The 12,683-nt window shown below is 37.3% G+C and overlaps 1 protein-coding gene and 1 pseudogene across 5 annotated transcripts in view; one reads left to right on the top strand and one right to left on the bottom strand.

The window, feature by feature from the left end:
- Window positions 1-12,683, top strand: part of TAOK1 (TAO kinase 1) — a 149,543-nt gene that overhangs the window by 127,475 nt on the left and 9,385 nt on the right. For 4 of the 5 annotated variants that reach the window (XR_007473358.1, XM_033423321.2, XM_004267109.3 and 1 more), the window contains 3 exons: window positions 682-921; window positions 3,815-4,027; window positions 4,920-5,102. Coding sequence is in view for 3 of the 5 variants with exons in the window: in XM_033423321.2 (XP_033279212.1) it covers window positions 682-921; window positions 3,815-4,027; window positions 4,920-5,102 (636 nt within the window). In the remaining 2 variants the exon portion in view is untranslated. Of the gene's footprint in view, window positions 1-681; window positions 922-3,814; window positions 4,028-4,919; window positions 5,103-5,420; window positions 5,582-12,683 lie in introns of all 5 variants that reach the window. The other variant, XR_004481959.2, reaches the window with a different exon arrangement.
- On the bottom strand, window positions 10,303-10,724 carry LOC105747872 (dynein light chain Tctex-type 1-like; annotated as a pseudogene).

Below are 12,683 nucleotides of genomic sequence, written 5' to 3' on the forward strand. Positions count from 1 at the left end.
TTTGCAGGGGCAAAGGGGGTAGGTTTGACTTCTGTGTGTGTGTGTGTTTTATGCTTGTTCTTTTTAATCTGAAAAAAAAAAAAGAATTAGAACATTTGTTGAGCAGCATGTGTGAGGTATTGTTCTGAGAACTTTCCATTTGTGAACTCACTTCATCCTCACATTAAATCTGTGAAATAGCAATATTATTATCTTCATTTGAAAAGTGATGAAACTGAAGCACAGAGAGTTTAAACAATTAACCCAAGGACTGCTCATAGGTAGCAGAGCCAGATCCATGTTCTTATTCACTATACTGTGCTGGGTATACTGCCTGTAATAGAATTGAATAGGATACTCTGAAGAAATTCAAAGAATGGCTTACGAGTTCTCTTCAGATATAAAATTGGGAAACAATAAAGAAAGAAAAGAAAGAAGGAAGGACATTCAGCCTACTGAGATAGATTTGCTATGTCTTAAGCTTATTGCATAAAATAGTATTAATGAATAGTAAATGAATAGAATAAGGAAATTGGTGCTACTAATTGCCCATTTACTGCTGTAAAGGTCATAAAATCTAATATTTACTATGCAGTCATTATTGAATCTGAGGATTACATCTACTTCCTGATTAATCTATTTCTTAGGAGTTTTTTCCCTAGCATTGTAAATTATACCTTTGTCTTTTGTGTTATGGATTAGGAGTTAAATAAAAGACAGACTCAAAAGGACTTAGAGCACGCCATGCTGCTGCGACAGCATGAGTCCATGCAAGAACTGGAGTTCCGCCACCTCAACACAATTCAGAAGATGCGCTGTGAGTTGATCAGACTGCAGCATCAAACTGAGCTCACTAACCAGCTGGAATATAATAAGCGAAGAGAACGAGAACTAAGGCGAAAGCATGTCATGGAGGTTCGACAACAGCCTAAGAGTCTGAAGGTACCTTTAGCCTAAGCTTCTTGACAAAGGGGAATAGGGATAAAAGGCATCCATATAAGCAGTAAAAGTCTAAGACAGAAATCTGTCGTAAAGAAATTGAATAAACCTCTTTCTTTTCATTTTAAGCATGTTTAATTACTTTTGACATGGAGTGTCTGTAGCTACAGACTTTTGCTCATGTATTTCTCAGTAGAGTACCGAAAAAAATTTAACTGTAGCAAATGCCATAAATAAGAATCAAAGTTCTTATTTTAATGTACCCAAATGTCCAATGCTGACATTACAGTCTACACGTCAACATGCTAACTAACCTGTTGGCTTCTCTTTATTGTTCCAAGTAATACAGTTTTGGAATCTTATTTGCTCCTAGTGTGATTTGTATCCAAAAAAGACAGTAAATTCCTAGACAGTACAGAAGCCAGTGAATGAAAAAAAATGCCTTTTTACCCCCTCTCCCTTCACTGTGTGTGCTTATCTTAAGAGGAATAGTGGAATCACCACAGTGTTACTCCCATTCTGCTTATTTTCTTTATGTATTTGGTAGTGTAGGTGAGACCATGGCGTGGTAGTTGGGGTATGTTTTGTTTTTTTGTTGTTTTTTTGTTTTTTGTGGTACGTGGGCCTCTCACTGCTGTGGCCTCTCTTGTCGCGGAGCACAGGCTCCGGACGCGCAGGCTCATCGGCCATGGCTCACGCGCCCAGCCGCTCCGCGGCATGTGGGATCCTCCTGGACCGGGGCATGAACCCGTGTCCCCTGCATCGGCAGGCGGACTCTCAACCACTGCACCACCAGGGAAGCCCAACACAGTATTTTCTTTTAAAACCCTACCCCCTTATCTGAATAACTGTCCTGGAGTGAAGTGAAATTCATTCACAGGGGTAATCTGTGTCAAAATCTAGAAGCTACACCACACCGAATGGTACCTATTGATTCCCACTCAACTCCATTCAAACAAGCTGTCTTGAACAAAAGTATAGAAGCAAAGTTAAGATGTTTTTACCCTTTCCTTGTGAACCTGAGTAAAATTTCACTTTGTTTTCCGAACAGCTAATTAACATCATTTACAGAGTAGCTTATGTTGACTACTCACATAATCTTCATTAGTCACTGCTTAGAAAATTGGAATTCATAATGATTTTTCAAATTTATTTTGTCTTTGTAGTGGAGAGGTATATACTCTTTTGGCTATAGAATAGACAATTTCCCACCAAAAGATTAGTTAAATAACATGTCTGTGAAATTAATGACTGTTTTAAAGTCAGCAGCACCCAGAAATAAACCAGACTGAAAACTTGTTAGTTTTCTATCATCATACCATAAATTTAATATGACTGCATTTATGTAGGGCTTGGCATAGAGTTGTTTGATGTTTACCCATTCCTGTTTTTTGTTTTTGCCTTTTCAGTTTGAAAGCTTGTAAATACTAGTGTAATCTTCACAGATACTATACAAAACGTGAGGCAAAAAATAATGTTTCACAATTGTAGTCAGATTTAGAATAGAATGTCTCCTTCTGATGACAGATGAGCTCAAGATTTTCCATAAAGGAGATTGTTCTGTTACTTTACTAGGGAAGAAAACCATCATGTTCCTCTTAGTTATGTATTTCTGTCTGCTTACTCAATTTGAACAAAACTGACTTGATTTTAATGCCAAGTTATCCATTTTTATTTACCTAAGTAATGGTTGCCTCTTCCAACTTTTTCCAGGACTTTAAAGGGAGGTAGGGGGACTTCAGTTTTAGCACTTATGTAATTTGACTAGGATTTGGGGTGGGGGGTTTGGGGTACTATGTCTATGGAATGGGTTGGATATATGCCTGCTCTGTTGTTTCTTCATCTGGCATCCAGATGATGTTTTGTCAGTGTTAAATGAGTAGAAACAACTGTAACTTACATTCATCTTGCTTTCACTTGAGTCAAACATTGAGGGATATAGTTTATTCTTGGTACAAGTATTACTCTTCTTATAGAAAAAACATTTTTCAAGGAGCTTTTCTTTTTCCCTCATTAGGCTAGTGATGTGGAATAATTAGTTTTCTTGGCACAATCCTTTAAAAATAAAAACTTTTAAAAGAATAGAGGCTGTTATACAGAGGTAGAAGAGAATGTCTAAATGTCATTGTCCCATTCCTGGCTAACTTGGAAGAATTTTGTTAACCAAGGACAGTATTTAAGAGTGGTGCCACTGGGACTTCCGTGGCGGTCCAGTGGTTAAGACTTCACCTTCCAATGCAGGGGGTGCAGGTTCAGACCCTGGTCGGGAGCTAAGATCCCACATGCCTCATGGCCAAAATACCAAAACATAAAACGGAAGCAATATTGTAACAAATTCAATAAAGACTTTAAAAATGGTCCACATCGGGCTTCCCTGGTGGCGCAGTGGTTGAGAATCCGCCTGCTGATGCAGGGGACACGGGTTTGTGCCCCGGTCCGGGAAGATCCCACATGCCGCGGAGTGGCTGGGCCCGTGAGCCATGGCCGCTGAGCCTGCGCGTCCGGAGCCTGTGCTCCACAACGGGAGAGGCCACAACAGTGAGAGGCCCGCGTAATGCAAAAAAAAAAAAAGGTCCACATCAAAAAAATCTATAAAAAAAATTTACTTGTAACTAAATGTACTAGTAAAATAATGAGTATGACCTGAAGTCCTATGAAAAAAGTAAGGTTCTTGATATTCTAATGTTTTAAATTAGAGATTTTTGTCACAAAAATACATAGAATGCAATGGTTTGACCTAATAACCAAGTGGAAAAGTACTGTACCTGCAACCTTACGGTCTGACCTTTTTGTTTTTCATCTCCTCATCTCCTAGTAGCCTTTATTTTCATATAAGCATAAGGTATAACAAATGCCATATGTTAAAAATTATATACATCTTTTTTTTCCTTCCCAGTCTAAAGAACTCCAAATAAAAAAGCAGTTTCAGGACACCTGCAAAATCCAAACCAGACAGTACAAAGCATTAAGAAATCACCTACTGGAGACTACACCAAAGAGTGAGCACAAAGCTGTTCTGAAACGTCTCAAGGAGGAGCAGACCCGGAAGTTAGCCATCTTGGCTGAACAGTATGACCACAGCATTAATGAAATGCTGTCCACCCAAGCTGTGAGTTCATTTTATTTAAGCAAAACAAATTCAGTGCCCCTTTCATCCCACCACCTGAATGAAATCCCAGCAATTAAAATACTGGTTGGAAGTGATAGCTCTCCTACAGCTTGAGAAATAGTGGTGGTTATCTATATTTTTCCTGTTCTCTGCATTGCTTGGAGGTAGGCATGATTTATATAGAATTCTCATTGATACATTTAGTCATGAGGTTCTAAATAGGCTCTCTGCCACTGCCTCAGGTGTTCAGCACATATCCCAACGGTATAGGAGGATTAGAGCAGCAGCTTTGTTAAGCAGTGAGCAAAAAGTAGTACTGTATTGGGGATCCAAATGGTCACATTTTAGTGAAGGCAAATACAAAATATTTTCTATATGAGTTTTGCAAACTTTTTCTTAAAGGGCCAGATAGTAAATATTTTAGGTTTTGTAGTCCGTGATACAAAATTGAGGATAATTATGTGGGTACTTATATAGCCATTTAAAATGTAGAAGCCATTCTTAACTAGTGGACTATCAAATTAATTAATTAAAACAGGCAGCTGTCCACATTTGGTCTGGAGGCTATAGTTTGCTGGTCCCTGTTCTGTAGTTATTTCCATTGCAGAGAAGAGATTGAGAGTCTTACATCAGCTAATCAGATTCTACATTTTTCTTAAGAAAAATATAATTATTCAGGCATCCTCCTAATAGATCATGATAGCTTTTATCTTCATATTACCATCACTGGTTACTGTGCCTTCCTTTTCCAGAGATGTTTACTCCAAGATACAAGAGAGAACAATTGTGTATCCTACAAAAGAGTTGTCTGTCTTTTCTCACACCTCCTTTCCATAGGTCATGGGTAAATAGCTCACAGTAGGATATATCTGGGTTTTTTCCTCTCTTTCAGCTGCGTTTGGATGAAGCACAGGAAGCAGAGTGCCAGGTTTTAAAGATGCAGCTGCAGCAGGAACTGGAGCTGTTAAATGCATATCAGAGCAAAATCAAGATGCAAGCTGAGGCACAACATGATCGAGAGCTTCGGGAACTTGAACAGAGGGTCTCCCTCCGCAGGGCACTCTTAGAACAAAAGGTATAGATAATAGAAGGAAGTTAATTGTGCTAGTATTTGCCTTCATCAGAAACATTTTATAAATACATTTTCATATTAGCAGAGGTGGCATTAGATTGTTTTCACCATACCATATTTCCTTAATTCTAGTTTTGGTGGTGTTTTTCTTTAAAATTATTGTTTCAGTAATAAACCTTATTATAATTAATGAATTCTAAACATCAGAGGAATGTAGTTAAGTAGTAATTGCTAGAGGAAGGATATGGTGTTATGTGAAGAGAGTTGAATTGTGAGAGAGTAGCTCTGGCTCCATGTTCCTCACTTTTTTTGTGTACCTAGCTCTACCTAAAGAGATTGGAGAAAAACTTGGATAGTGAAGAAAAAGAACTTTAGTAATTGCCTGAGAGAGGCAGGGGCAAAGGATCTGGAATATATACTTTACTCTTCTATCCTGGGCCTGGAACTATACAGATTGGTGGAAGAGTACTAGGGGACAGAAGGTAAAGCCAGTTCTACACAAGCTGAAAATGTTACTTCTAGATGTATCTTTTTTTCTTTCTTTCTCTCTTTTTTCACTTATTCTTTGCCAGATATATTAGAGAATAGAACTAAAATCCCCAGATTCACTTCCTTTCCATCCTTTAAGATATTATAGCTGTGCATGTGTGTGTGTGCGTGTGCGTGTGTGTGTATTTTGGGGAAAGACTGATGGACAGAAGATTTTTAGATTTTGAAAGATAAAGAGGAAAGTTTTGCCATGAGAAGTAGTAGAATATAATTGTATCTAGGATTCAGAGCTATGTTCCAGAATTCCTGAGCCATAAGTTCCCAACAGGTGATAGTCTTAGCTCCATTGATCCTTTTGTATGTTAGTACTTGGCTAACTTAATAAAAGTTGTCATGGTTTCTAGACCATTGCTCCATAGATTTTCCTCTGTTTCCTGCAGTTCTTGTGATAAAAATAGAATTCCTTATTAAATTAAAAAATACATTCTTAAAAAAACCCACCTAAATAAGATGTTACTCTTCTTCTGGCATAGCTCTCATTACTGGCTTCTTCAAGAGGTTCTTGCCTCTAAAAATTGTCTCACTTATGTTTCTCATTCAAGATGGGAAAGATATAAACACATATAAATTTTGAGAAAAATCTAGTTTGTCCCATGTACAGATTTCATAAATCTGTCTGATTCCAACTTGCTTATTAAAATTCAACCTAAAGTTCTATCTCTTATGCTTCAAAAAATTATCACTAAAATGAAAACTCCCTATAGTGTTGTGAGAGAAATATTAGTACTATTTACAGTCAGCCCTCTCATACCTGTGGGTTCTGCATCCATGGATTCAACTAACCTCTGATTGAAAGTATTAGGGGAAAGAAAATTCCAGAAAGTTCCAAAAAGTAAAACTGCCATCTGCTGCATGCCCCCAGCAACTAGTTACAGAGCATTTACATGGTATAGAGTATTGTAAGTAATCTAGAGGTGATTTAAAGTATGAGAGTATCTGTGTGGCTTATATGCAAACACTACACTATTTTAGATAAGGGACTTGAGCATCCTCAAATTGTGGTATCTGAGGAATGGTCCTGGAACCCTTCCCCCAAGGATACTGGGGTAGGACTGTGTATTTGTATTTTTAGCTCCACCTAGTGGTTCAGAGTTAGGGCTGATTAGTGTCTTAGGTACAATCTTATTTCACTATATGAACCAAGCCTGTATGTTCTACAGAGCCTAGTAAAATATGGGCATAAAACTGATACACATTGGTGAAGGTGCAGTGGCACTCTCATATAATGTTAATGCATTTTGCAAAGCAATTTGGAAGTGTGTGTGTGTGTGTGTGTGTGTATATATATATATAAAAAACATCTTTATTGGAGTATAATTGCTTTACAGTGGTATGTTACTTTCTGCTTTTTAACAAAGTGAATCAGTTATACATATACATATGTCCCCATATCTCTTCCCTCTGGAAGTATATATTGTACTTTGGAAATGTTAAGTGTTTGAGAATTTATTCTAAGGAAATCCAAATATAGGAAAAGCAAGATGCTAAATATGGTAATTATAGCATAGTTTATAATGGTTTAAAATACATAACCATCTAAGATAGAGATATAATTAATTATGGCCAAGCCACTTAATAAAATCTTATTCAGCCATTTAAATGATGGCTACAAAGACAGTATTAATATAGAAAAATGCTTATGATGTGTTGAATAAAATAAAAAAGACCAATCACACTTAAAGTGAATTGAAGTAATGCTAGAAGTGGCTATATTAACATGATAGAATAGTTTGTTTTTCTGTTTTACTTCTTTGGTGGGGACTATACCACGCGGCATGCAGGATCTTAGTTCCCTGACCAGGGATGAACCCGTGCCCCCTGCAGTGGAAGCACAGAGTCCTAACCAGTGGACTACCAGGGAATTCCCTATATTTTACTTTTTTAATGTGGTTTATATTACTTTGATAAGGGAAAATACATAAGATTATTTAGTATGACAGATAATAAAGGAACAGTAGGGTGATGAATCTATAGTGCTTTGAGTTGCTACTAGGGCTAATATTTACATTTCAAGTGACATGCATGTAAAGCAGTTTGGGGTCAGTTGGCAGCTACCAAACCCAGGTATCCTCTCTACAGAAACTTTGAAAAATCTTAACTGCTGTATTTTCTGCACTTGGCACTTACTCGTTGTACAGATGAGAAACAGTAATCTGAAAATAAATAGAGGTGGAACCAGAGTGAATATTACTTGTTTCATGATGAATAGTTCTCTTTGAAGTTTGCTTTAATCTCGAAATGAACCAAGAGTTGTTTCTGTAGGTTGAGGCACCAACAAAGTAAAAGTAAGCCTCACTTGACTCACATAAGGTCCTTTTATGACTTTTCTCATATTTCATTTACATTAAAATTTTCAGCAAAATGACAACATAACTATAAATGTTAAATTCCCTATGAATTTAAAAAAAATTTATTTTTTATTGGCGCCTAGTTGATTCCCTGTGAATTTTATATGTGCATGAAAAGTGGCAGTATTTCCAAAATATAAATGTTTTCATTTTTTAGTTTTATCATTTCAATTAATTTTCTTTCAGTATTTCACTTAAGTATCAACAAACATGGTTGGTAGTTTTTAAGTGAGAATTGACGACTGGAACATCTTACAGGATCTTTCTTTGTGGAACTGAAAATATTCACACAAAAATATCACATTTGATTTCAAAGAAGATAGGTCGAGAGAGCCTCTCAAGTCTTAAGTATGGTAACTTTTATCTACCCAGTGAAACCACCTTTCTAATTTGCAGTAATAAATAACATGTTTTAAAAGAAATGGGGATTAGTGTAACCTATCACAAATCTTAGGTTTTATTTTTCTTTAATTGAAAAATGTTCTGAGTTTCTTGAATGGCAAAACTAATCAGCAAACGAAATTGAAGCAGTACTTACTGGATAAAAGGTACATAAGCATTAATGTGTTTAATATTTTTATCATGAGTTTCCTTCAGATTATATGCAAGGAATTCAGATCAGTTACATGCTGAGTGCTTTCCCATCATTTATTAGATCCTTCAAATTAAAATAAGTGCTTTTAAGTAAATGGATTTAAAATTTTTTACATATAACATACTTTAAAAATTTGAAGTTCTCTGAATCCTTAGAGATAAATAAGTTTAATTCCAAAGAATTGGGTATTTTATCTATAGATATGAAAAGAGTGGGGAAATTATTTTATAAATACACAGTCATTTTTTAAAACCTGGCAAATATAGAGAAACAGAAATGTCCTTAATCCTTCCACTCAGAGATCACCACAGTTAACAATTTGATGTCTTTACCTCACAGGAAGCATTCATGTTTAATCTAAGTTCTCCTTCAATCTTCAAATGAATGGCCCTCTCTAAATCTTTGTAACACTAGTATTTAGAACTTTCGATAATTTTCAAACTCTTCTTACTGGAGTCCATCTGGCCGATCTGTAATTCTCCAAACACTTCTTATTTTTACCATTTGTCCATGTTTTCCCACATGTTCTCTCTGCTGAAAATATTTTCCCCTCTGCTTGTCTTCCTGGTAAACTTGTATTCTTCCTTCAGAATCCAGTCTCTACCACCTCCTCTAAGAAGACTTCTTTGCCCTAGTCTCCTTCTCCTGTAGAGTGAATCACTCCGTCCCTTAGTATTTCTGCTATACTTTATAAATCTATTATTACATCTTACCATATTCTATTGTAATTTTTATTTGCATGTGTTTCCCATGCTAAACTGTGTTTTTCTTAAGGGCACTTAAAAATGACACATAGAAAGTAAACATTTATTGAGCTAGATTTCTACAGATAGCAATATGACTATTGGCTTAAGTTCTCAAATATCTTGAAACATGATTATTTAATGCTCCTTTACAAATTCTCTTTTTTCCTATCTTTTAAAAACTTTTTTTCATGGAAATTTTCAAACATATACAAAAGTAGGGAGACTTAGTACAATGAAATTCCAAGTACTCATCACCCAGCTTCAACATTTATCAGTATTTTGCTAATATTTTCTTATCTATTCCCCCCACTACATACACACACACATACACACACACACTCTTGGGGGAAAGAATGTCTGGGATATATATATATTTTTAATTAGAATAATGTATTATTCTAACAAAAGTACAAAGTATGGAAAATTAGTGTGTTTGAATCATTTCAGATTAGAGAAAATTTCACACTTAGCAGATTTAGACTTTTAGCACCTTTGAAAAGAAACATTCAAAGTTAAGACAAGTGTCAGGACAGGCTCCTGACTACCTTCAGTGATGATTCCTCTGACTTAGGATGTGCAGGTCACAGAACAGTGTGGTTATTTGGTTTTTTTCTCTGCATTTTGAGAGTGCCACAAAAACACACTTAAAGAGAGTGAGACAGGTGATCACTGACTAGATGGCTGGTGGTTAGAAGATGGTAGAGAAACGTTGGGACAAAAGGAGAAAATCACAGGCTGGACGAGGTGGTCAAATGGACAGCCTGGGGCTTCCCTGGTGGCGCAGTGGTTGAGAGTCCGCCTGCCGTTGCAGGGGACACGGGTTCGTGCCCCGGTCCGGGAAGATCCCACATGCCGCGGAGTGGCTGGGTCCGTGAGCCATGGCCTCTGAGCCTGCGCGTCCGGAGCCTGTGCTCTGCAACGGGAGAGGCCACAACAGTGAGAGGCCCACGTACCGCAAAAAAAAAAAAAAAAAAAAAAAAAAGGACAGCCCGAAGGCGCTGACAATGTAGTACATGGTCTTGTTCTCCCATCGCACAGTGCAGCTCCCATCAGTAGAGCTGTCCCAGAAGCAGGAACTTGCCATGTGTAATCCCGCTCTGTTCTTCTGCATGATTACACGGGTCACAATGTATTTAAATGGTTTCCCCAGCTTGGTGAGTTGGCTTAGGGTTTGCTCCACTATGTTTGTGGTCCACTGATTCACTTTGCTGTGCTGATAGGCATTGCCACCAATGGCTCTTTCTATGGCCTCTTTTACAATGTTGCTCACTTCATCAACAACAAAAGCAGTCTCCTTGGTAGCCTGGTAGTCTTCCATCTTTCCTTCAGTGCCTTGCCTCTGCCTTCTGTCTGGGATATTTTAAAGCAAATTCTAGCATAGCATCATTTCACTCCTAAATATAGATAAGGACTTTTTTACTTTAATATAATCATAAGTCCATCATAATATTTAACAAAATTGATAATAAAATTTAAATATTACCTCATACTCAGTCCATGCCTAAATTTCTCCTGTTATCTCAGAAATGTCTTCTTTAAGTTGGCTTATTTGGATTGGGGCCCAAACAAGGTCCAGACATTGCTTTGGTTAATTGTCTTTTAAGTTAATTAGTCTATAATAGGGCCCTCTCCCCTACACTTTTTTTTTCCCTCCATTTGGATTGGATCATTTGTTCTGTAGGAATTCTCAAATCTGGATTTGGCTGATTGCGTCCTCATGGTGTCGTTTAATGTATTCTCATTTTTACTTCATATTTCCTATATAAACTGGTAATGAGATCCAGAGGCATGATTATATTTAGATTCAGTTTTTAATTTTTGCAAGGAATTTTCATGAGGGTTACTGTGTACTTCCTTTTGCATCACATCAAAAGATACATAATGTCTAGCTGTCCCCCTTTTAAGTGACATTAATATTGATCAGTGGGTTTAGGCAATTATCAATTTGATCAGTCATAAAAAAGTTCTCCATCAACTTTTTTTTCATTCTCTTGACTTTATTATGAATTATTTTACATTTTAAAAAATATATGTATAGTCAACTACATTTATTTGTAATACCTTTCAGTTTTTCAGAACTGATGATGATGGCTACCCAACCACTAATTTCTAGGTATATAGAAACTAACTTTTTTTTTTTTTTTTTTTGCACGGTACGCGGGCCTCTCACTGTTGTGGCCTCTCCCCTTGCAGAGCACAGGCTCCGACCACGCAGGCTCAGCGGCCATGGCTCACGGGCCCAGCCGCTCCGCAGCATGTGGGATCTTCCCGGACCAGGGCACGAACCCATGTCCCCTGCATCGGCAGGTGGACTCTCAACCACTGCGCCACCAGGGAAGCCCTAGAAACTAACTTTTTAATGAAAATTTTAGTTTTTGTTTGTTTGCTTTTCACTTAAGGCTTTGGTCTATCTGGAATGTGGTATAAGATGGGGTGCCATTTTTATTTCCTTCCAGATGGTTGGCCAATTGTGCCTGTGTCATTTGTTTAAGAATCCATCTTTTCCCCCATTGAATTAATTAATTAATGCTTTTGTCCTGCTTTAAAAACCTACAAATTGAGATCTTTATTTCTGTTTCACTAATAGTCTGTCCCTACACCAATACCACATTTATTTTATTTTTTAATCTTATTTATTTAATTATTTATTTAGTTTTGGCTGCATTGGGTCTTTATTGCTGTGCGCAGGCTTTCTCTAGTTGCTGCGAGCGGGGGCTACTCTTTGTTCTGGTGCGTGGGCTTCTCATTACGGTGGCTTCTCTTGTTTCGGAGGACGGGCTCCAGGCGCGCGGGCTTCAGTAGTTGTGGCATGTGGGCTCAGTAGTTGTGGCTTTGGGACTCTAGAGTGCAGGCTCAGCTGTTGTGCACGGGCTTAGTTGCTCCGTGGCATGTGGGATCTTCCCGGACCAAGGATCGAACCCATGTCCCCCGCATTGGCAGGCGGATTCTTAACCACTGCACCACCAGGAAAGTCCCCCACATTTATTTTATTAGAGTGAGATTTTGCTGTGTCTGATGAAGCTAGTTTCCCTTCACCCACTTTTTTTTTATTCAGTGTTTTACCTAATGATTTAGTAGCCATTGGTGATAATTGCCTTGATTTATTATTTCAGTAGAGGTTATTGCCTTTGCTTTTAAGAACTTGATTTTACACATTTTAGAAATATAAATTATGTATTATTTCTATAGTACATCTCTTTGATTTTTGAATGTACAGCCATAAAATAGCCAGAGGGAACTTTTTTATGATTCACTTCAAAGCTGAGTAATTATCACTTCCTTAGTTTGTAGATTTTAAAAAATAAATCAGCTTTCTTTTTGCTTCTCTCCTCCTAACCCCCATCAG

The sequence above is a fragment of the Orcinus orca genome, chromosome 19 (assembly GCF_937001465.1).
Source record: "Orcinus orca chromosome 19, mOrcOrc1.1, whole genome shotgun sequence".
Classification (NCBI taxonomy): domain Eukaryota; kingdom Metazoa; phylum Chordata; class Mammalia; order Artiodactyla; family Delphinidae; genus Orcinus; species Orcinus orca.